The sequence below is a fragment of the Dryobates pubescens genome, chromosome 20, assembly GCF_014839835.1.
Source record: "Dryobates pubescens isolate bDryPub1 chromosome 20, bDryPub1.pri, whole genome shotgun sequence".
In the NCBI taxonomy this organism is placed as follows: Eukaryota; Metazoa; Chordata; class Aves; order Piciformes; family Picidae; genus Dryobates; species Dryobates pubescens.
The window spans coordinates 21330313-21353133 of record NC_071631.1 but is presented as its reverse complement, the minus strand read 5'-3'; the positions used below and the strand labels follow the sequence as shown (position 1 = coordinate 21353133).

At 45.9% G+C, this 22821-nt stretch overlaps 1 protein-coding gene across 5 annotated transcripts; it reads left to right on the top strand.

Annotated features, from left to right (window-relative positions):
- The first annotated feature begins 2611 nt into the window (after positions 1–2611).
- On the top strand, positions 2612–22549 carry LOC104307702 (myosin heavy chain, skeletal muscle, adult-like). Of its 5 annotated transcripts, none has more exons than XM_054170763.1 (38): positions 2612–2818; positions 2904–3047; positions 3140–3296; positions 3597–3624; positions 3723–3837; positions 3922–4014; positions 5200–5263; positions 5454–5552; positions 5654–5757; positions 5835–5973; positions 7598–7716; positions 7803–7952; positions 8643–8813; positions 10064–10358; positions 10479–10564; positions 11050–11137; positions 11232–11349; positions 11524–11647; positions 11733–11869; positions 11970–12225; positions 13012–13254; positions 13470–13646; positions 13732–13877; positions 14568–14658; positions 14747–15136; positions 16150–16276; positions 16377–16495; positions 16737–16933; positions 17310–17493; positions 17580–17745; positions 17919–18043; positions 18235–18543; positions 20029–20232; positions 20854–20979; positions 21075–21245; positions 21335–21439; positions 21583–21678; positions 22279–22549. In XM_054170763.1, exons 1-38 carry the CDS (start codon positions 2612–2614, stop codon positions 22432–22434), a joined length of 5826 nt encoding a protein of 1941 aa, XP_054026738.1. In that variant the 3' UTR covers positions 22435–22549. The 5 variants fall into 5 exon arrangements, with proteins under 5 accessions (XP_054026738.1, XP_054026737.1, XP_054026736.1 ...); XM_054170762.1 differs by having other exon boundaries at positions 10064–10363; positions 10481–10564; XM_054170761.1 differs by having other exon boundaries at positions 10064–10369; positions 10481–10564.
- The last annotated feature ends 272 nt before the right edge of the window (positions 22550–22821 follow it).

The window sequence follows — 22821 nt, the reverse complement described above, 5'->3', positions numbered from 1 at the left end:
TCCTGCACAGGCTTTATGACAACACTTCTTGGAGAATCTCCTATTTTTTTTGCCACCCCATGTGTATGGATGCATGCACCACTCTATGTCTGATTTTCTTCATGCACTTGTATCTCCCTCTGAGACCCCAACCCAGTAGTTAAGCTAACTCTAGCCTCCTTCTGCTGTGACCAAATGTTGGTCTCTTGGACAGTCATCTTACCAGTCTGTGACACTCAGGCACCACCACTACCACACTGAAGGACCCACATTACTCCTTTACTTCCGAATTTTCACCAGCACAACCCCCAAACGCTTTTAGCAATGTTTATCTCCCTCTTGGTGGCTCACTTAATGTATTGCTCTGAGGAATTTTGCATAAGCTTCACACCATTACATGGGAAAGATAAATGTTGTCATCCTCATTGTACAGCTGGGATAGCTGCAGCACAGACATACCAAGCAATCCTTCCCTGGGTCATAGAGTGAGTCGGTGGGAAAGCCAGCAATAGAATCCATAAGTCCTGCATCCAAGTTCTCCAAGTGCCTCGACTAGTCCAGATTCCCTCCTTAACACCCTTGTCAAATTATTTATAGGAGATGTATTCATATAGTCAGTAAGACATCAAAATTTTCTAATTATATCTGGCCATGTCAAATGACAATTATGCCCTTAGTTTGCCAGACAATGCTTTGCCAAAGAAGGTTTGCCAGAAATGTTTTGCCCGAAGAAAGAGCAGGCATCTGGAGCATCTGCAGGGGGCAGCGCATAAAAGGGCCCTGCCGCGGGGCTGCCCTGTCCCCAGGGGAAGCTCCAAGGTAAGTGCAGGGGGTCTGCAGGCTCGTGGGAAGAGGATGCTGCTCCTTGTGCCCCAGCACTCCTGTGCCTCCAATGCTCAGTTCCAGGAGGACACTCAGTGTCTCAGCTCAGCTTTTAAATCTGCTTTGAGGGCACCTGCACGTTTTCGCTGCGGATTTCTGTGCGGCAGCAAGTAAGGAATTGCCATTTCTGTTACAGGATTGAGCAGCTGCCGGCCTGCAAGCCACCCACCTGGTGTCACAAGAGGTAAGGACCCAATTTACTAATTCTGAGAGACATCCTTCTGGGTGGGATTTCTCTACAACTGAGTGAGTGGTCACTGTTTCACCCTACATTTTCAAACCTAATGGGATCATAGCAGAAGGCGGTGAGGTGCTGAAGGCTGGCAATTTTTTCAAGTGAATTGCAGAATCCTGAGACAGCCCAGGTTGGAAAAACCTCAAAAGATCATCTGGTTCAATCTTTAAGTGGTTGTGTTTGAAGTTCTCTGACCACTGAGGGTAGACCAGAAAATCCCCATGGGGAAATTCTTCACTGCTGTTTAACTGACCTAACAGAGTGTGGAGTGCTGGCTTCCCATCTTGGCTGTGGCACCAGGACAACCGGACCAAGAGGAGCCCAGCAGGGAAAAACTCAGCAGTTTGTCTTAGAGCATGGGAATTAATGTGCTATTTTGTTCCAAAATTTGCTGTGAAATCACTAAAGCAGTGAGACTACAAAGAGCTGTAATACGAGCAACCGAGCCGTGCCTGTTTCCTCTGGCAAACGCTATGCTGCCATTTGCTCCTCTCACTGCTCTGCCTCTTCTCTACCTTGCAAAAAAATGGAAGTCACAGCCCTCCTCCTCTGCAAGCCACCACCTGTTCCTGCAGGGACAAATAAATTCTCATGTTACACTCCCATTATAGTAAAAATATGACACATTAGCAAGGGTGGTGTAGAGATGTGGCAATTGTTGGGTAAAGATGTGGTAGCTATTGTGAAGAGTTGTGGTACTTATTGTAATAGAGGATAGAAATAAATAAATGTTGGGCTTGGTGTTTGTTTTTTTTTTAAGCTACTCATTAGAGGGTTTTTTGGTTGGTGTTATTTTTTTCCCCCTGGGGAAAAAGAAGAAAAAAAAGAAAATGTTCATATTAATTAAGACTGGCTTTACAATTATTTCTTTTTATACTTGGTTTCCCCTTCAAGTTGCATTAAATTCTAAAAAGCAGAAGGAAGTAATAGAAATGGAACCACAGCAGTGTGTTCTCCTTTTGCTAAGCATTGTAGCCATTTCTGCCTGGATTTCACAACTCACTAGAATGAGCAAATAGTTGTATCATTAATATAATGAAATCCATTAAATAAATATTTTACTGAATGAAATTTAGCCACTCAGATGCTCACATTGCCTCTGTGCCACTCAAGACAGTGCTGTATGAGCTAGTATGACAGTGTTTTGTGAGCTAGTATGACTTGGGAAGAAACTGCATTATCATAGCTTTGATGAATTTAAAGGAGTGAGGTTTTTAACTCCACAGTACAGTGCCCAAATACTTTTCTACTGAGTTACTACTTCAGATGTGATTTCAGTACAATACAGTCCAAAAAACCCAATCTCCCAAACCATAATTTTCACATTTTCTGTAAGTGTTCTATCATATAAATGCAATATATTACATCCATAAAAGCAGTAAAGAGTATTAACATAGTAACATTCTTCTCCCATCCTTCCTTCTGCTTACTATGCTTACTTTTAGACACCTTTGGGCAGCACATCTGCTCTTCCACAGTGCTCTCTGCTGACGAGCCCCTCCATAAAGAGCAGCCATGGCCTCCGGAGATGCCGAGATGGCTGTTTTTGGGGAGGCTGCTCCTTACCTCCGAAAGTCAGAGAAGGAGAGAATTGCAGCCCAGAACAAACCTTTTGATGCCAAGTCATCTGTCTTCGTGGTGCACGCAAAGGAATCCTTTGTGAAAGGGACAGTCCAGAGCAGGGAATCGGGGAAGGTCACTGTCAAGACTGAAGGTGGAGAGGTGAGTGCAAAAAAAAAAGGGCACCATTTAATTCCCACCCTCAGCTCTTATCCAACATACATGCATCTCCTTCTTCCTCTGACAGACCCTGACCGTGAAGGATGACCAGGTCTTCTCCATGAACCCTCCCAAGTACGATAAGATCGAGGACATGGCCATGATGACCCACCTGCACGAGCCCGCCGTGCTGTACAACCTCAAAGAGCGTTATGCAGCCTGGATGATCTACGTAAGTAGCAGCAGCAGTCTGCCTCTGGGTGCCAGCAGCATCTGCTGTGCCAGGCTGAGGGGAAGCCAACCTGCTGTCTCCCTTCCCCACAGACCTACTCGGGTCTCTTCTGTGTCACTGTCAACCCCTACAAGTGGCTGCCGGTGTACAACCCGGAGGTGGTGTTGGCCTACCGAGGCAAGAAGCGCCAGGAGGCTCCTCCACACATCTTCTCCATCTCTGACAATGCCTATCAGTTCATGCTGACTGGTGAGTGGCTCTATCTGTCTCAGCAGGATTGTTCCATCAAGGAATACTGTCTCAGTAAGCTTTCAAGGCTCTGATCTGTGCTGCTGTGTGCTCTGTTATCTTCACACCATGATTTCCCTGTTTTCAATAATGGCTACTCTGCACTCAGTGAGGAGTAGTGGAGGTTTCTTAGTTTGTTGGTTGGTGGATTCTTCAGGTCAAACTGATAGGATTAAGTTCAAAAAACTAAACTTGCCTGACTGTATTTCATTTTTTGTGTTTTTCATTGAGTTTTACTTATTTGACTTCTGCCTCTCACAGATCGGGAGAACCAGTCCATCCTGATCACGTAGGTACCCTCCCTGCTCGGGTCCCTGCAGGGCTGCCCGGTGCCAAGGGATCTCCTGCCTGACCCCAGGCTCTCTGCTTCTCCCTTTGCTTTGGCAGTGGAGAATCCGGTGCAGGCAAGACTGTGAACACGAAGCGTGTCATCCAGTACTTTGCAACAATTGCAGCCAGTGGGGACAAGAAGAAGGAGGAGCAGACATCAGGCAAGATGCAGGTAATTTTAGCTTGAAACAATTAGTATCTTTGCTTCTGGCATGATTTTTGTAAAGGATAACCTCCACTGATGACCATCCTGCAGGGCACGCTTGAGGATCAAATCATCAGCGCCAACCCCCTGCTGGAGGCCTTTGGCAACGCCAAGACCGTGAGGAATGACAACTCCTCTCGCTTTGTGAGTTACTTAGCAAGATGATTCCAGAAAGACAGCAAACAGGAGTCTACAGCAGCCATTGCTTTCTGCTCAGCTGTCAGGTTTTCAAGTCATCCTCCAGATTTCAAAATCAGTGATTCTATGACAAAAATTACTTCTGCTTTGCACTGAGATGTAAATTAAAATCACAGATCACATCCTCCTGTAATGTATTGTAGTGTGGGGAGGAAGGAAGGCAGGAAGGAATAAGTGTTATAGGTTAAGGGAAACTAAGAGTTAATTGGTATAACCATAAAGAAAAGGTCCTCCAAAGGACAGAAATTCCCAGGGGGATGGGCAGTTTGTCCCAGGATACTGTAATTTGTTATTCTATTCTGTTTCCATGTAGCTCACTATGTGAGGGAGTTGTACAGCCAATAGCCCTCTCTTCTCTCTCCCTCTCGGGAAGAGTGCATGCCTTATCCTATGGCTTGTCGGGGAGAGGCTTTCTGGCTGGCAGGGAATTTCCAGCTACCCCACTGGGCCTGATGAAGCAGTAGTAGGTCTAAGCTCAGTGTCTGGAGGCAGTGTGGCTGCTCTTGGGCCTGCTGAGGCTGAGGGGTGTGGAGGTTTCTGGAAGGCTCTGGAATTTTTTGGTCTGGTAGTCCCAGGTGAAGGACTGAGCCTGGTTTGTGAACGTATTCCTTCTGCCTGAATACCTTTTGTATATATTTGTAAACAGAATTTCCATTTAAATATCCAATCCTTGTGGAGCATTCTTATCTTACTCCCTTGAAGGGGTAAAAAGCTTTTCTGTCCTTTTGCCATAGGCAGCTCATGGCTCAAAACCAGGACAAATTTTATCAGAAGGTAAATGACTTGTTTGACAAAAAGACAGATCTGAGCAGCTGAGCTAGTTCAGTGGTTATTCCCATATCATTGATGGGACTGCTCGCTATAGGCAGGATATAGTTACATGAGTTTGGTTAACAAAATTCTTTCCCATTTCTATGTTCAGGGTATGTAAATATCTAGCTGTGACACTGCTGAGTGTTTTCATTGTCCCAAATGTAAAAGACACTGTAAGTCAAGCCTGGAAGCATAGCTGATTCCGAAGAACATCTGTATCATAGACATTGTGTGTGTCCCCTGGAGTAACTGGCAAAGCTCTTAGTTTCAGCTATATTGTTATGATATAAATCTTAAGATACATTTATTCCTTTAAAGGGCAAGTTCATCAGAATACACTTTGGTGCTACAGGGAAACTAGCTTCTGCTGACATTGAAACATGTAAGACACTTCCCTGAATTGTTCACAACCCATCCATTGACCCAGCTATCCATACAGTGCCTTTTCACCCAGCCACCTCTCCTGCTTTCCCTAATTTTCTTCCCATCTTCTCCCTACTATCTCTCTCTCTTTCTTTTTTTTTTTTTTTGTTCCCTCTGTTTATTCTTGGTTGTGATTATTTTCCCTCCAGATCTGCTGGAAAAGTCCAGAGTCACTTTCCAGCTCAAGGCAGAAAGAAGCTACCACATATTCTATCAGATTATGTCCAACAAGAAACCAGAGCTAATTGGTAGGACAAGTGAATAATTTGGAAGAAGATTGCTCTGCTCAACTCACACTATTACTTGCTTGACTAAACTAAACCTGAACATCTCTTCAACTTACTTTCAGACATGCTCCTCATTACCACCAACCCATATGACTACCAGTTTGTGAGTCAAGGTGAGATCACTGTTGCCAGCATTAATGACCAGGAGGAGCTGATGGCTACAGATGTAAGTAACAATTAAAAATGTTGTACCTGTGGTCATCTCTCCTAGACAAAGGCTTTATTTTATTATTCCTATTGCAGAGTGCCATTGACATCCTGGGCTTCACTGCTGATGAGAAGACAGCTATCTACAAGCTGACAGGGGCTGTCATGCACTACGGGAACCTGAAGTTCAAGCAGAAACAAAGAGAGGAGCAGGCAGAGCCTGATGGCACGGAAGGTATCGGCAAAGTGTGACACTGACCTGTTAGTAAGAGAAATATCAATAATCATTGAGTATTTGAAAGATGGAGAAAGAGAACAGTGGAAATGAGGAAAAAGAGAGCTAGGTGAATACATAGGTATGAAATTGCCATCCAAAATACACTCTTGTTTAAATTAGCTCCTAATCTTTAATTGAGGTATACATCTTGTGTGTCCATAATTCTTTCCTGGCTTGCCACAGCTTATTCAGTGTGCTTGTATTAAAGACCCACTTGGAAAAGAAAGGGTTTCCAGAAAATACATTTTTGTTGCTTTTTAAAAGAAAATGGAGACATTAAATCCAGAATTAGAAGTTCTCCTTCACAGATCACTTGATATTCAGGAATTTGGCCCAGGTCAAAGGGAACTTTCCTTCAATTCCTTGCTTCTTCAGAGACTGAAACCCATAACTGTCATTATGTAGCAATGTTACCTGAGCATCAGTCTAAGTAAAGCATAGGTACACCATGCATTCAGATTTGGGGCCCTCACTACAAGAACTTTGAAATCCTGGAGCTTGTTCAAAGAAGAAAAATGAAGATGGTGAAGGGTCTGGAGAACAGGTTGGGTGAGGAGCAGCTGAGGGAACTGAGGTTCTTTAGTCAGAGGAGTCTGAAGGGAGACCTCATTGCTCTCTCTCCCTAAAAGAAAGTTGGAGCCAGGTGGGTGATGGGCTCTTCTCCCAAGTAATAAGAGATAGGAGAAGAAGAAACAGCCTCAAGTTGTGCCAGAAAGGTTTAGACTAGACCTTAAGAAAAACTTGTTCCCCAAAAGGCTTCAACTGGCTGCCCAGGGCAATGGTAGAATTCCCATCTTTGGAAGGATATAAAAGATGTAGTGCTGGGGGGGCATGGTTTAGTGGTGCCCTGGCGGTGTTGGTCAATGCTTGGTCTCTTCCAAGACAAACATATCTATGATTTTATGATTCTGTAGAAGAACTGATTTAGATTTCTACTTCTCATCTGATTACTTCATCACTTAGATGTTACATAATGCACATTGCATTTAAAATTGTTGAGTCCTCTCTGCTTCTTCCATACAATGGTTCCAAAAAGCTAGCTTCAGGCCTGAATGTTTAGGTTTTGATCCTAATGGCTATTCCTGCCTTTCTGCTATGACTATAACAATAAGTCTGGAGAAAGAGGCACTTCTTACCTGTCACCTTCAGAGTTGGAATGCATTCCCCTTTAGCTGCTGCCACAGAGTGCAGGCAGCCTAAGCATTGGAGTATGTGCTTTGGATCACACTTGAGTGGGCAACCTATTAACTCTGTTGCTTTGTTCTCTGGGTAACAGATAGCAATTAGCTCTAGACTGCAGCAATGAGCTTCAGCTTTCATCAGGATTTTTAAAATAAATTCATAATGTCTAGATGGTTCTGTGAAGATTGTTAAAGCCACATTTAGATGTACTTCTCTGGAAGGCTTCCAAAACAAGGATGATTTTTGCTTTAATGACTGTTGTGTTTTCTCCAAGATCCAGCAAGATCAATTTGTTCACAAAGGACATTTAATATTCCAGCTGCTTTCTAAAGGGTTCATCTCTCAAAATTACTCATGTCTTATTACTCTTAATTTTCTGTCTCCTTGTTCTTCTGCTTAGTTGCTGACAAGGCTGCCTACCTGATGGGTCTGAACTCAGCAGACCTGCTCAAGGCTCTTTGCTACCCTCGAGTCAAGGTTGGGAATGAGTACGTGACCAAAGGCCAAACCGTGCAGCAGGTAAATACCAGTTAGTGACTGGGAACCTCTAGCTTGTATCACTTACTATTAGCTTCAGATATTGGTTTTCTTCTTCTTTATTTTAGGTGAACAATTCAGTTGGTGCGCTGGCAAAGGCTGTATATGAGAAGATGTTCCTGTGGATGGTTGTTCGCATCAACCAGCAGCTGGACACCAAGCAGCCCAGGCAGTACTTCATTGGTGTGCTGGACATTGCTGGCTTCGAGATCTTTGATGTAAGGATTCCAGGTTTGAGGACTGCTCTGGCAGGGGATGATTGTTATAGAAGAAGATTTCCAAGTACTGTTCTTCTGAAGGTTTAACATGTCACTGATTTGCAATTTTCTGGAAAATAATCTTTCATTTTGCTTTGTAGGACAGAGCAAAATCCTCCAAACCTTCATCAGTACATGAACACAGTTATTCTGTTCATGTAGAAGCAACAAGTAGTCTTTTATATACACTGATGTTTTAATAGTTTAAGCTGTTAAAAAAACAACTCAGCAACATAGTTACAACAATTTTATGTAAGAGGTACTAGAGAGGAACTAAGACTTGGAGACCCATTGACAAATTATATAACAGGTTAAAGATGTTTAAATCAGTAATGAACAAATAGATGTGTTTAATCAGAAATAACAAGTGTTTAAAGATTGGAGACCAGGGCATACACTCCTCCTTTTAGCTGATCGAAGTAATTCCAAAGTACTTTATGAATTTTAGAAGGTACATTGGGAATATGTACTAGGGCAAAAAAACACCTCCAGTTTTATTACATAGCTATTTCTCTGGGGAGCTGCATATAGGTCTTGCTATGATGTGGTGCTGACAATACAGTTGTGTTTTGAATGGGGAGATTTATAAAGGGTTGAGAATGATGAACTCTGCAGGATGATGATGGATTATTGTTGTTTTATACTGGGTAGTTCAACAGCCTGGAGCAGCTGTGCATCAACTTCACCAACGAGAAACTGCAACAGTTCTTCAACCACCACATGTTCGTGCTGGAGCAGGAGGAGTACAAGAAGGAAGGCATCGAATGGACATTCATTGACTTTGGGATGGACCTGGCTGCCTGCATTGAGCTCATTGAGAAGGTAAACTATTAATTCAAAATATCTTGTATTTAGAGGAACTTATCATTTCAAATTGGAAATGGTCAAATGCTTTTTTTTTTTAAAAGGTCTCTTCCATATCCAGTTTCATGCATTCAGTTTCAGTTGTTGGAATATCTCTTGATCTATTGCTTATTAGAGAGATTACAACATCCACAGATAGCTATAGAGGTCATTCCTCGCACACCTTGCCTGTATGGAAGTCACTTCCTTGATTGTTGTGGGTTAAGGCATAGCTGCCTCATCATACAGTGGCCCTCTCAGGGAACTGGACAGCCTGTCCATCCCAAGGGGGATGGCACCATAATATTGCATCTTCCTCTCCCCTATATGAACTGGCTGCATAGTCAGTTTCAGCCCTTTCTTATCTTTCTCTAACCCTTCTCGGCAGAGACCTTCTCATCTCTGCTATGTGGGGGAAGGTTTGTGGTCTGGCTAGGCCTTGGCAGAGTTAATTTTTACTGTGTCATTCAGGCCTGGGTAGGGAGGTATGGGGGAAGGGGAACTGCATTTGAGGCCTGGGGGTTTGGGCCGGTTTGGGGGGAGGTTGTGGAAAGCTTTGGCTTAATGAGGTTCTGTGGTAAGCCCACCTTGGAGAACTGGGCTGAGGTTGACTATGGGTTTGTGTGTTTTGTGTTTGTGTAAATATTTGTCAGCAGTACTCCATTTACATTTCCAATTCTTTCCAAGCCTTTTGGAGCACTTTCTTTTACTCCTTTGGGGAGGGGTAAAGAGCATCTGTCTGCTGCCTTAATCAAAGACACTTGACTTAAGGGTATTTTTTTTTTCAAAAATAAAGACCAGCTCCCAAAGTAAAATTAAAAAATGTTTGCTTGAGGTGCCCAAATGAAGTTACCTGGGCAATGCATTTTTTTCCAGCTGGTTCATATCAAAGTAATACAGGACCAATACAGTCAGTGCCTGACCTCTGAGTGCAAGAAAGTGAAAGAGAATTCTTGAGGTTCCATATAATTCAGGGAAGAGATTAAAAGCACAAAACCTGGAGCAAATACATGATGGGCACATTTGTAAAAGATGTTTTTAAACACATCCTGCTCCTCCTGATTTTTTTACTGTGGTTTTTGGCACAAAAGCCATTCCTGAATCATTGTGCCAAAGTGTGAGTCAAGCAGGCCGGAGGATTGGTTTGTTTCGCCACGTTTGTTTTAAGACTAAGTGGTGGTCATATTATTCTGAAGGCATTCTCTCTTCATTTTTTGTACTTCTCCCAGCCCATGGGCATCTTCTCCATCCTGGAAGAGGAGTGCATGTTCCCCAAGGCAACTGACACCTCTTTCAAGAACAAGCTCTATGACCAGCATCTGGGCAAGTCCAGCAACTTCCAGAAGCCCAAACCTGCCAAAGGCAAGGCTGAGGCTCACTTCTCCCTGGTGCACTATGCTGGCACTGTGGACTACAACATCACTGGCTGGCTGGAGAAGAACAAGGACCCTCTGAACGAAACTGTCATTGGGTTGTACCAGAAATCCTCTGTGAAGACTCTGGCCTTGCTCTTTGCCTCCTATGGTGGAGCAGAAGCAGGTTAGTTTTCTCAGATTCATTTTTTATTTTTTCCCCCTCAACTTTTTAGATGTGTAAAATGGAATGAAAAGAGATTATACTAAAAAACTATTTTTTTTTTTTAAGAGGCTAGTGGTGGTGGTGCTGGTGGTGGCAAAAAGGGTGGCAAGAAGAAGGGTTCTTCTTTCCAGACTGTCTCGGCTCTTTTCCGGGTACAGTATGAATTTCATTATCTGTAGAGTGGTATCAACATAGTTTCAGATCTGATCCATCTAACCTCATGTTCTTCTCATGACCTTGGTTTTCTGATGAAACAGTAAGGAGCAGAAGTTAGTCACTGACTTTTCCTACCAATAATGCATTCACTGAGGGGCTTTGCTTCAAGCAGTCTTTAGATCAACCCTTGAATTGTGAGAAAGGCTTTTCAGAATCCAGGATGTAATATGAATATTAATCCTATAAAGAATGGTGTCAAAATGATTGTACAGTAGTGTTTAGTTTCCTCCAGACCAAGATGAATAATTCTAAATTTTCTTTTAAGGACTATACCTATGCAGATAGAAGGCTCTATTAAATCTGAATTTTAAATTTGAAAGGTTCTTCCTCCTAAGATTCAGTAGGTTAGATTCTTAGCATCTAGATAAGAGTATGCAGAAGTAAATGTTATCAATCTGAGCTGCAACACATGATTCCACAGGAGAACCTGAACAAGCTGATGACCAACCTACGGAGCACTCACCCCCACTTCGTCCGTTGCATCATCCCAAATGAAACAAAAACCCCTGGTAAGATGCTCAAGCAGAAAGACATCTCCCACTGGTGCAGCCCTTGCCCTCTGCACTGGACACTGTGGCATTGCTCTGTGCTCTGAATTGCTAGGTGCCATGGAGCACGAGCTGGTGCTGCACCAGCTGCGCTGTAACGGCGTGCTGGAAGGGATCCGCATCTGCAGGAAGGGATTCCCCAGCAGAGTCCTCTATGCTGACTTCAAACAGAGGTGAGAGCACAGCACTGTCCAGCATCATTAAAGCAAAGCTGGGGTATTCAGATGGGTTTGTTCAGACTGGACCCTCTTGTCAAAACCAGCTGTGTATGGGCTGGTGGTGTCCAGGAGCTGGGGTGTGCTGGCTGGGAAATCAGCCTGGTCTTTGTCTTTGTCTCTTACCCACAGGTACAAGGTGCTGAACGCCAGTGCCATCCCAGAGGGACAGTTCATTGACAGCAAGAAGGCTTCTGAGAAGCTTCTTGGGTCAATCGATGTGGACCATACCCAGTACAAATTTGGCCACACCAAGGTACAAACCCTCCTTGACTCACTCTCTGTGTGCCTGTGCTGTGCTCTGCCTGGCAGTCAGGTGCTGCAATGTTCTCTTGCTCAAGGTGTTCTTCAAAGCTGGGCTGCTGGGGCTCCTGGAGGAGATGAGGGATGAGAAGCTGGCACAGCTCATCACCCGCACACAGGCCAGGTGCAGAGGATACCTGGCGAGAGTGGAGTACCAGAGAATGGTGGAGAGAAGGTGGATATCCCTCATCTTAATTAAAGTCACTGCACTTGGGGGACAGAGCTGGCACTTGTCACACTGAAAATATTCCATGTGCATTTTCATTCTGCTTCAGGGAGTCCATCTTCTGCATCCAGTACAACGTTAGGGCCTTCATGAATGTGAAGCACTGGCCCTGGATGAAGCTCTTCTTCAAGATCAAGCCCTTGCTGAAGAGTGCAGAGTCTGAGAAGGAGATGGCCAACATGAAGGAGGAGTTTGAGAAAACCAAGGAAGAGCTTTCAAAGTCTGAGGCTAAGAGGAAGGAGCTGGAGGAGAAAATGGTGAAACTGGTGCAGGAGAAAAATGACCTGCAGCTGCAAGTGCAGGCTGTGAGTACAACTTGGGGGAAGGCTATAGGTAAAGTGAGTAAATAAGATCTAACTCTTCTTTCATGATGAAGAACTCTCAAAGTGCACATTAAACTGCCTTTACTGTGTAGCATAAGAAGAATTTCCAAAATATTTTAAAGCCGTATAAAAGTAAAATTCAGGCCACATTCTTTCCCTACTCAGTCTCACTTTTACAAAGCAGGGTTTTAGACACCTACCTACACCTGTCTCTGTGACAGTTTATGACATAAATCCTCATTATAGTCACTGCAGTGTATTTAATGTAATGTATTTAGGGACAGTGATTCAGTTGCCTAGCTACTGTCTTTCAATCAGTTGCCTAAATGAACAGCTGAGGGCCATTTATTATGGCATAACTCATCTGACCTACTGTCACTCCTGCTCCCAGAAGATGCAGATGCCCAATTTCTCAGGAGTGGAATTATTTACATTTCTCAATACTTGCACAGATATTTGAATGTAGTCCATTGTAATGCAAAACACATTCGAAAGGAGAAGAGGAAAATACCAATTAAATGCAAGTAACCCACTGGCATATTTGAAATAAACAAGGTGGATCATAGGGGAACTAGAATCAGTGTGTGATGGTGAAGAAGGTCAGAAGGAAAAAAAAAACCAACAAAACAGATTAAGAACATATTAAAAATTGTAATTTGTATTGGAATTGTTCAGTAACCTTTACCCAAGAAATAATCCCAGAGGACTTCCTGATGGATCTCTGTTCCTTCAGGATTCAATAACCACTCACACCTATTTTCCCACCAGGAAGCTGATGCTTTGGCTGATGCTGAGGAGAGGTGTGACCAGCTCATCAAAACCAAAATCCAGCTGGAAGCCAAAGTTAAAGAAATAACTGAAAGGGCTGAGGAGGAGGAGGAAATTAATGCTGAGCTGACAGCCAAGAAGAGAAAACTGGAGGATGAATGCTCAGAGCTGAAGAAAGATATTGATGACCTGGAGTTAACACTGGCCAAGGTGGAGAAGGAAAAGCATGCCACTGAGAACAAGGTACACACCTGGGGAGTCACACGAAGGGCCAAGACAACATTGACTCTCAGAGTAAAGAGCCTGGCACTGTAAGCTATGGAGGCCTGGGAAAAATTGAGCCAGGCCGTCGCTGAGCATCCAAAAGATATAAACATCTGCAAAGCACTGTAAAGCACAAAGTCACTGTGCCAGTGACCATATTTTATACCAGTTTTGACGTTTGCTCATACTTGTAGGTGAAAAACCTGACAGAGGAGATGGCAGCTCTGGACGAGACCATTGCCAAGCTGACAAAAGAGAAGAAAGCTCTCCAAGAGGCTCATCAGCAGACACTGGATGACCTGCAGGCAGAGGAGGACAAAGTCAACACTCTGACCAAAGCTAAAATCAAGCTGGAGCAGCAAGTGGACGATGTAAGCACACAGGCAACGAGCAAGAAGAGGACAGGTATGGAGTTTGAGCTGTGTGGCAGAGCACTGATGGCCTTCTTGTCTTTAGCTGGAAGGGTCCCTGGAGCAAGAGAAGAAACTGCGCATGGACCTGGAGAGAGCCAAGAGGAAACTGGAAGGAGACCTGAAGATGAACCAGGATTCCATCATGGACCTGGAAAATGATAAGCAGCAGCTGGAGGAGAAACTGAAGAAGTAAGTGTGGCTGTGTGTTGTGGTTTAATGAGAACAGATTGCTCTTTTACTCCCAAAGGGGCAAAAGAAAAAAAAGCTTCCACAAAGGATTGGATAGGATTAGAAAGTTTACAAGGAAATGTTATTCACAACTACATACAACAGCACAAAGCATATAAAAATACACAGAATCCATAGTCTGGGTTTAACACAGAAGCTCATTAAGACAAAACTTTACATAAACCTCCCTTTAAACCAGGCTAATAAACCGAAGCCTTCATGCCCCCTTCCTACGAAGCCTCTTTACCCTCCACAGTAACATCATCGTGACGCAGTACAAATTCAGATTGACAACTCCAGGCTCTAGTCAGGCAGCTCCAGGCCTAACTGGCAGCATTGCCAAGGTCAACACCAGGCCTCACTCCCCTGCCAAGAGAGATAAGAGCCTGTGTGTCCTTTCTGGGAGGAGAGAGGGAAAGGAAAAGGGAAGAAAATTGATTTTGCAGCCAGATTTATAGGGATGCAGTACTTATGGGAATGAAATACATCTTCTGGTCCACCTCCTGGACACTCCAGCTTCTCTGGAGGTCTGCACTTTGTGGTTCTTCAAGGCACCCACAGCCTCCAACTCCCACATTATGGGGCACCTTAGCACTGTGCTGGTGAACTTCTGTTTCCTTTGAGCTCTAACATGGTTTGCTTTGCCCAAAGGAAAGACTTTGAGATCAGCCAGATCCAGGGAAAGATTGAGGATGAGCAAGCCCTGGGCATGCAATTGCAGAAGAAGATCAAGGAGCTGCAGGCAAGTCTCTGTTGCTTCCCCTCTTTCACCTAGACTCAGGTCAGGCAGGAGAAGGCCATGGGTGTGAAGGGTCTCTCGTGTTCCCCAGGCTCGCATTGAGGAGCTGGAGGAGGAAATTGAGGCCGAGCGAACCTCTCGGGCAAAAGCAGAGAAGCATCGAGCTGACCTCTCCCGGGAGCTGGAGGAGATCAGTGAGCGCCTGGAAGAGGCAGGAGGAGCTACATCAGCTCAGATTGAGATGAACAAGAAGCGTGAGGCAGAGTTCCAGAAGATGCGTCGTGACCTGGAGGAGGCCACGCTGCAGCACGAGGCCACGGCTGCCGCCCTGCGGAAGAAGCACGCGGACAGCACCGCTGAGCTCGGGGAGCAGATCGACAACCTGCAGAGGGTGAAGCAGAAGCTGGAGAAGGAGAAGAGTGAGCTGAAGATGGAAGTTGATGACTTGGCCAGTAACATGGAGTCTGTCACCAAAGCCAAGGTATTGAAAAATACACTGTAAACAACTTGAACACTGGGAAATGGGCTTGTACAGCATAGAAAAGGGAACATTCCTTGGGGCCTTAGTGCTACCTTCCAATACCTGAGTGCACCTGCAGGAAGGCTGGAGAGGGACTTTTCCGAAAGGTGCCTAGAGACAGGACAAGGGGGAATGCTTTGAAGCTGAGGGACAGTATGGTTATACTGAATCTTAGGAAGAAGTACTTCAGTAGAAGAATGGTGAGGCACTGGAACAGGTTGCCCAGGAAGGTTGTGGATGCCTCCTCCTTGGAGGTGTCTCAGGTCAGGTTGGATGAGGCCTTGAGCAGCCCAGCTCTGGAGGAGAGATTGGAGTAGATGATCTCTAAAGTCCTTTCCAACCCAAGCCATTCTATGATTTTGAAAAACGAATACTGTTGAAGTATATCTTCTGGAAATATGATCAGGTTAAAATTTATCTGTCTGTGTATGTGTGACCGTTTGACACTGTGCCTTTAAGGAAGGGGCACACCGGCTAAATGTTTATAAAATATTTTGGTATTCTAAATGAATTTCATTGGTAGGATTGTGGGAGGTGAGGCTGGGCCCGGCGCAGCTGGGAACTTTCTCTCAGTGTGAAGGGGGCACAGGGGGAAGCCCCCTCTGTGGGGGGTCTGGTTTCTGGTTGAGTTCATTTGCTGTATATTCCTGTATATATTGTAAAATACCTGTATTTGCTGTGTTACATAGAATCTGTTTCCTTGTAAAATATACTCGCATTTCTCCGACTGGGTTTAGCCGTGGTCTCTTTCTCAGTGGGGGAGGGAAAGCAGAGCCTTTCCTTTCAAACCACTACTCTGGTTGAGTTCATTTGCTGTATATTCCTGTATAGTATGGAACTCCTTGTCTAACCTAACTCCAATGAGCACTCTATAGTTTGCATGTTCGTTCCCTCTGTCGTGGTGAGAGTCACATTGTTCACAACAAGGACGTGCTGAGATGCTGATGCTCCATCATTCTCTGGGGTCTCCACAGGCAAACCTGGAGAAGATGTGCCGCACCCTGGAAGATCAGCTGAGCGAGATCAAGACAAGGGAAGAAGAACATCAGCGCATGATCAATGACCTCAATGCTCAGAGAGCTCGCCTGCAGACAGAGTCAGGTTAGAGAGTCTCCTCTTTGCTGTGGAATGTGAAGGCATCCTGAAAGAGTTTGGGTCACAAATGGCAATGAAAACATTTCCTTTGTGTGTGCTCTCTCAGGTGAATATTCACGCCAGGTGGAGGAGAAGGATGCTTTGATTTCCCAGCTGTCAAGAGGCAAGCAGGCATTCACCCAGCAGATTGAGGAACTCAAGAGGCATTTAGAGGAAGAGATAAAGGTGATGATTTTTGCCACAGCTAGCCACTGAAAACACTCCTAACGTAACACTGCCTAGTAGTGCTTAGCACAGGCCTGGGAGAAGATTTTTGCTTCCACAGGAGTGGATTTAGTCCGCCAGGCTTATATTTGTCCTCCACTGCAGACACGTACCCTCTACTAACAGTCATGTTGGCAGTGTTAAATTGCAAGAGATTTCCTAGGATATTTCCATTCCTGTCCTAATCACACTCTCTACTCAGGCCAAGAACGCCCTGGCCCACGCCCTGCAGTCTGCTCGCCACGACTGCGACTTGCTCCGGGAACAATATGAGGAGGAGCAGGAGGCCAAGGGGGAGCTGCAGCGAGCCCTGTCCAAGGCCAACAGTGAAGTGGCTCAGTGGAGAACCAAATACGAGACGGACGCCATTCACCGCACGGAGGAGCTGGAGGAGGCCAAGTACGGGGGGAAGGTTAAGATAAAAAAAGGGACAGGCTAACAGGGGAAACTGGAAGACAACTGTGATATTGTTATAGAAAGATAAAACTCTGTTTTGGGGCAGGGTAAGGGCTGAGGTGAAACATCCTCTGAAGGGTGTGGTGTAGGAAATGTGGAGGTGAGTCAGAGGATGGTACAGAAAACCCATGGACAGTAGATATAGTGGCCATGCAACCCTGGGAGTCAGAATTGGGCAAACAATGAATAAGGGAGGAGTTCAACTGCCTGCAAAAAGGATACATTCTCAGTTACATGGTAAAACACTGTTGTGCAAAGTCCATCAGCCACACACCACAGCTTCTGTTCTCAAACCTGGACCTGTGCTGACCACCCCCAGGAAGAAGCTGGCTCAGCGCCTGCAGGAGGCAGAGGAACATGTTGAAGCTGTCAATGCCAAATGTGCCTCCCTGGAAAAGACAAAGCAGAGGCTGCAGAATGAAGTGGAGGACCTGATGATTGATGTGGAGAGATCAAATGCTGCCTGTGCAGCTCTGGACAAGAAGCAGAGGAACTTTGACAAGGTCTTTTGGGCTCCAGCCCTGGGGATCCAGGGCAGAGCATGTCCTCCTGACCAGCACACCCATACTCACATCCCATTTCTCTTCAGATCCTGGCAGAATGGAAGCAGAAGCATGAGGAAACACAGGCTGAGCTGGAAGCCTCCCAGAAGGAGTCTCGCTCTCTCAGCACAGAGCTGTTCAAGATGAAGAATGCCTATGAGGAGTCCTTGGACCACCTGGAAACGCTCAAGCGGGAGAACAAGAACTTGCAGCGTAAGTGCCTGGCCCTCTGCTCCTGGATGGGCTTCCTTGCCATCCACCACCCCCACCACTGTTCCACATGGCTCTGTGCCTGCAGGTGACAGAGGTGCCTGTCAGGTTGGTGTGGCAGGGCCCTTGCCATGCTGCTCTGTGCCTGCCCCTGCCATTGGTCTTTGCTCCCACAGAGGAGATTTCCGACCTGACGGAGCAGATTGCTGAGGGAGCAAAAGCAATTCATGAGCTGGAGAAGGTCAAGAAGCAGGTTGAGCAGGAGAAATCTGAAATCCAGGCTGCTCTGGAGGAAGCTGAGGTACATGTCCATGATCACTGTTTCTGCACTCAACATATGAGCAAAGGAGAGACATGGCTGAAAGCTGCATGGTCCCACTCTGGGCTGGCCAGAGAGTGCAGCCAGCTGAGCTTTCCTGAGATAGTTCCTAACTACCTGCAGAGCAGCTGGAGCTTTATTTGTGTTATAAATGTTTGTGTCCCCTTCTCCAGGCCTCCCTGGAACATGAAGAGGGGAAGATCCTGCGCCTCCAGCTTGAGCTCAACCAGGTGAAGGCTGAGGTTGACAGGAAGATAGCAGAGAAGGATGAGGAGATAGACCAGATGAAGAGAAACCACCTCAGAATTGTGGAGTCCATGCAGAGCACCCTGGACGCTGAGATCAGGAGCAGGAATGAAGCCCTGAGGCTGAAGAAGAAGATGGAAGGAGACCTGAATGAAATGGAGATCCAGCTGAGCCATGCCAACAGAGTGGCTGCAGAGGCACAGAAGAACCTGAGGAACACTCAAGGAGTGCTCAAGGTATGCTAAGGGTAGGCACATAGGTCTAACTTGTCTAATGTTTTAGAATCATTGAATCATAGAATGTCTTGGGTTGAAATGGACCTCCAGTGATCATCTAGTCCAGGCCCCTGCCATGGTCAAGTACAGCATTTACTAGATCAGGCTGCCCAAAGCCCTGTCCAACCTCACCTTGAAAACTTACAGTGACTGGGCATCTTCAATGTCCACTCAAAGTGGGGACACACCAAGATGTAACACAACAGGAATTCAGCTCCAACTCTGCCCTAGCTTTCCTGATCCTATCCCTGCACATGGGAAGTATCCCTGTATTCTTCCCAGGATACATGTCTTTGGTTCCACTGCCTGTTTATTTCCTTCTTAAGCTTTGGTTTGATCAGGAGGTTCTTTCTCAGCCTTGCTGTCCTGCCATCTTCTCCTGGTTGCTTACACTTGGGAACTGAGAGCTTCTGCACTCTAAGGAAAAGGCTCATAAAAGTGTGGCCAGCAGGGCTAGGGAGGTTCTTCTCCCCTTCTACTCTGCCCTGCTGCAACCACACCTACAATACTGTGTCCAGTTTTGGGTTCCCCAGTTCAAGAGAGACAGAGACCTGCTGGAGAGAGTCCAACAGAGAGCCATGAGGATCTCCCCTGTGAAGAGTGACTGAGAGCCCTGGGGCTGTTTAGTCTGGAGAAGAGAAGTCTGAGAGAGATCTGATCAATGTCTATCAATATCTGAGGGCTGGGGGTGATGGGGAGGGGGCCAAGCTATTTCTGGTGGTGCACAGGTATAAGACAAGGAGCAATGGTGATAAACTTGAACATAGAAGGTTTCAATTCAACATAAGGAGAAACTTCTTTACAGTGAGGGTGACAGAGCCCTGGAGCAGGCTGCCCAGGGGTATTGTAGAGTCTCCTTCTCAGGAGACTATCCAACCCCACCTGGATGCATTCCTGCGCAGGCTACCCTGGGTGATGCTGCTCTGGCAGGGGGGTTGGACTGGATGATCTCTGGAGGTCCCTTCCAACCTCTAATGTACTGTGATTCTGTGATACTGTGAAATAGAACTGAACAGAACTTTGAGCTCCACCAAGACTGACCTTCAAACTGGATCTTGTCAGTTACTCACCTGCTCTTGATTTTCAATCCAAGAGCATTGTGTCAGTTATTAAATAGCACTTCAGAGGGTGGGGGAAGATTCTTTCCTCTGTCCCAAGCAGGACGAAGGCCCAATTTTCTTCCTCTTGTAATTTAGTTGTGTCATTCAGGTGGAGTTTGGGTTCAGGGTTACCTTCCCCATTCGCAGCCTGGGACAGTGCCCAGTACCACTCCATCAATCTCCTGCTTGCATTTTTAGATACCATGCATGTACTGACGTAAGGATTCTACACACAGATATTTAATTATGAATATTTTCCTGACATAATAATTATTACATTTATGTGTTAATTGATGCTGTGCAACAGTGCTGTGCCACCTCATAATTTCTCTTTCCTCTCTTAAAGGATACCCAGATACACCTGGATGATGCTCTCAGGACTCAGGAGGACCTGAAGGAGCAGGTGGCCATGGTGGAGCGCAGAGCAAACCTGCTGCAGGCTGAAATTGAGGAGCTAAGGGCAGCCCTGGAGCAAACAGAGCGGTCGAGGAAATTGGCTGAGCAGGAACTGATGGATGCCAGTGAGAGAGTTCAGCTCCTCCACACTCAGGTTAGATTCACAAAATTCAAAATCTCAGGAGTTTGGTTTTGGTTTGCTTTGTTTTGTTGATTCCAAGTCTCTGGAGTTTTTTGTTTTGTTTTGTTTTCCCTTTCCAGATTTTTCATCTGTCTAACTTCTTAAGACCTCTCTTGCAATAAAAAAGTTGACCTCAAACAGAATTATTATCCTGGTACACAGAACTAAATTAGTAGGGTTATATTAGGAGTTAGAAGTGCTCCTTAAAACTTGAACTCTCTACTGTCCATCTGTGTATGAACTGCCAAGGTGCATCCTGCCCAAGGAGGTGGTGGAGTCACCATCACTGAAGGTGTTCAGGAGGAGACTTGATAGGGTGCTTGGTTTAGTTGATTAGGTGGTGTTGGATGATAGGTTGGAAACTATGGTCTTGAAGGTCTCTTCCAACCTGGTTTAGTCTATCCTATCCTATCCTATCCTATCCTATCCTATCCTATCCTATCCTATCCTATCCTATCCTATCCTATCCTATTCCTTTGTAGGAGGGTACAAATATTAGACATACAGCTGGAAAGTTCAAATCCAAACAGTAAAGTTGTGAAATAAATGTTCTGGTTTTGGAATAACAGAGTAGTATTTTTCGTTGTTCACCAGAACACCAGCTTGATCAACACCAAGAAGAAGCTGGAAACAGACATTGCCCAAATTCAGAGTGAAATGGAGGATACCATCCAGGAAGCCAGAAACGCTGAAGAGAAGGCCAAGAAGGCCATCACTGATGTGAGCTGGGGACTCCTTTTGGTGCTGATTGTGGAGGAATTCTGCCCCAAAGTGTCTCCAGCACCAAAATGGCTTTGACCCTTTGCTCTCCTCAGGCAGCCATGATGGCAGAAGAGCTGAAGAAGGAGCAGGACACCAGTGCCCACCTGGAGAGGATGAAGAAGAACCTGGACCAGACGGTGAAGGACCTGCAGAACCGTCTGGATGAGGCTGAGCAGCTGGCCCTGAAGGGAGGCAAGAAGCAAATCCAGAAGCTGGAGGCCAGAGTACGTAGTAGGGCTGAGATTGGTGTGTGAGTGAGGAGATCCCTTGGAGAGGTGTGAGGGAAGCTGCAAAGTTGGGCTTCTCCTTGCAGGTGCGAGAGCTGGAAGGGGAGGTGGATGCTGAGCAGAAGCGCAGCGCTGAAGCCGTGAAGGGTGTGCGCAAGTACGAGAGGAGGGTGAAGGAGCTGACCTACCAGGTAAGGCAGGAGACACCTCTGGCCTGACAGAGCTTTCTTACCCCAGGAAGCCAAACCTTTTCATATGGAGTCCAAGAGCAATGTAATTCAAGACATGGACAAAGCAATAATTCTCTCTCTTTCCTCTTTCCTCTCTGCTTCAGTCTGAGGAAGACAGGAAGAATGTTCTCAGGCTTCAGGATCTGGTGGACAAGCTGCAGGCGAAGGTCAAATCCTACAAGAGACAAGCTGAGGAGGCTGTAAGTATCGCTCAAGGAAGAGGCACAAGACACCTTCCACTGGGGCAGCAAGCTCAGTGAGATGAGTGTGGGGAACAGGAAAGGGAAGGAAAGAACCTGCCAAGAGACAACAGCCATGGCCACACTCTGTCCCTATCGTGACATGAGGCCATGCGAAGGTCTGGGCACCCTGCAGCCAGGGCTGAACTGAGGGAAGCTCTGCAGCCTGTTTTAGAGCAGAGCTCAGGCCAAACAAGCCCAGGGGCACATCCACTGTTGGAAGTGAACTGAAGTGCAGGAATCTCAGGGTCTTTCTCAGCCTAGCAAGTCACACTGACAATAGAGCAGCAAGTAGAGGAGCAGAAGTACACCAAAGAGAAATCCAAGGGACCCAATTTATTTCTCAAGCATGACACAGCCCTGGTGAAGCTTGTCACAGTGGGGTCCTGAATAGGGAGGATGAGGAGGGCTGTGGGAGGCTTCCATGTCAGCAGTGGTAAGTGGGGAATGGAGGTCTGGGCCTGCCCCCATGGAAGAGCTTCAGCCATGCAAGGCCAAATGGCAGCAGGAATGAAGCCCTGGCCCTGGGCCCCTCCCCACCGACTCCCTCTCCCCGCACAGGAGGAGCTGTCCAATGTCAACCTCTCCAAGTTCCGCAAGATCCAGCACGAGCTGGAGGAAGCCGAGGAGAGAGCTGACATTGCAGAGTCGCAGGTCAACAAGCTCCGGGCCAAGAGCCGCGATTTCCAAGGCAAGAAGATAGGAGAGGAGGAGTGAAGCTGTGATGAGGCAGCAAAGTGCCCTGAGGGCTGCACAGAATGTGAACCTCTCAGGCACCTTCTCATGCAATGAGACTTTGTAACTATGTCAAATGTCTAGAGAATAAAGACTGTAGATTCTTTGCACACACCCCAGGAGCAGTGCCTTTCATTCTTATAATGCAGGTCTGCAGCTATGTAAGTTTGGGACATTTTCAAATTTCACTTTAACCCTTGGACAGTAGCAGAGTTTTAATGCTTCAGTATTTTTCTCACTGTTTCCTATTGCATTGCAATTCTTTTCCCATACTGACAAGTGAAAGGTAGAAAGAGTTCTGTGTCTGCTCTGGAACAGCAAAAATGTTTCTGCCTTAAGGAGTCCTCTTTCTAAATAGGTGCAGTGCAG

Excerpts from the sequence above, each read along its gene's own strand:
- LOC104307702 (XM_054170759.1), top strand. The coding sequence starts at position 2,612 with ATGGCCTCCGGAGATGCCGAGATGGCTGTTTTTGGGGAGGCTGCTCCT. Across the intron at positions 11,870-11,969 it reads CAGAGAATGGTGGAGAGAAG|GGAGTCCATCTTCTGCATCC; the intron begins GTGGATATCCCT and ends ATTCTGCTTCAG. Across the intron at positions 17,494-17,579 it reads AGCAGAGGAACTTTGACAAG|ATCCTGGCAGAATGGAAGCA; the intron begins GTCTTTTGGGCT and ends ATTTCTCTTCAG.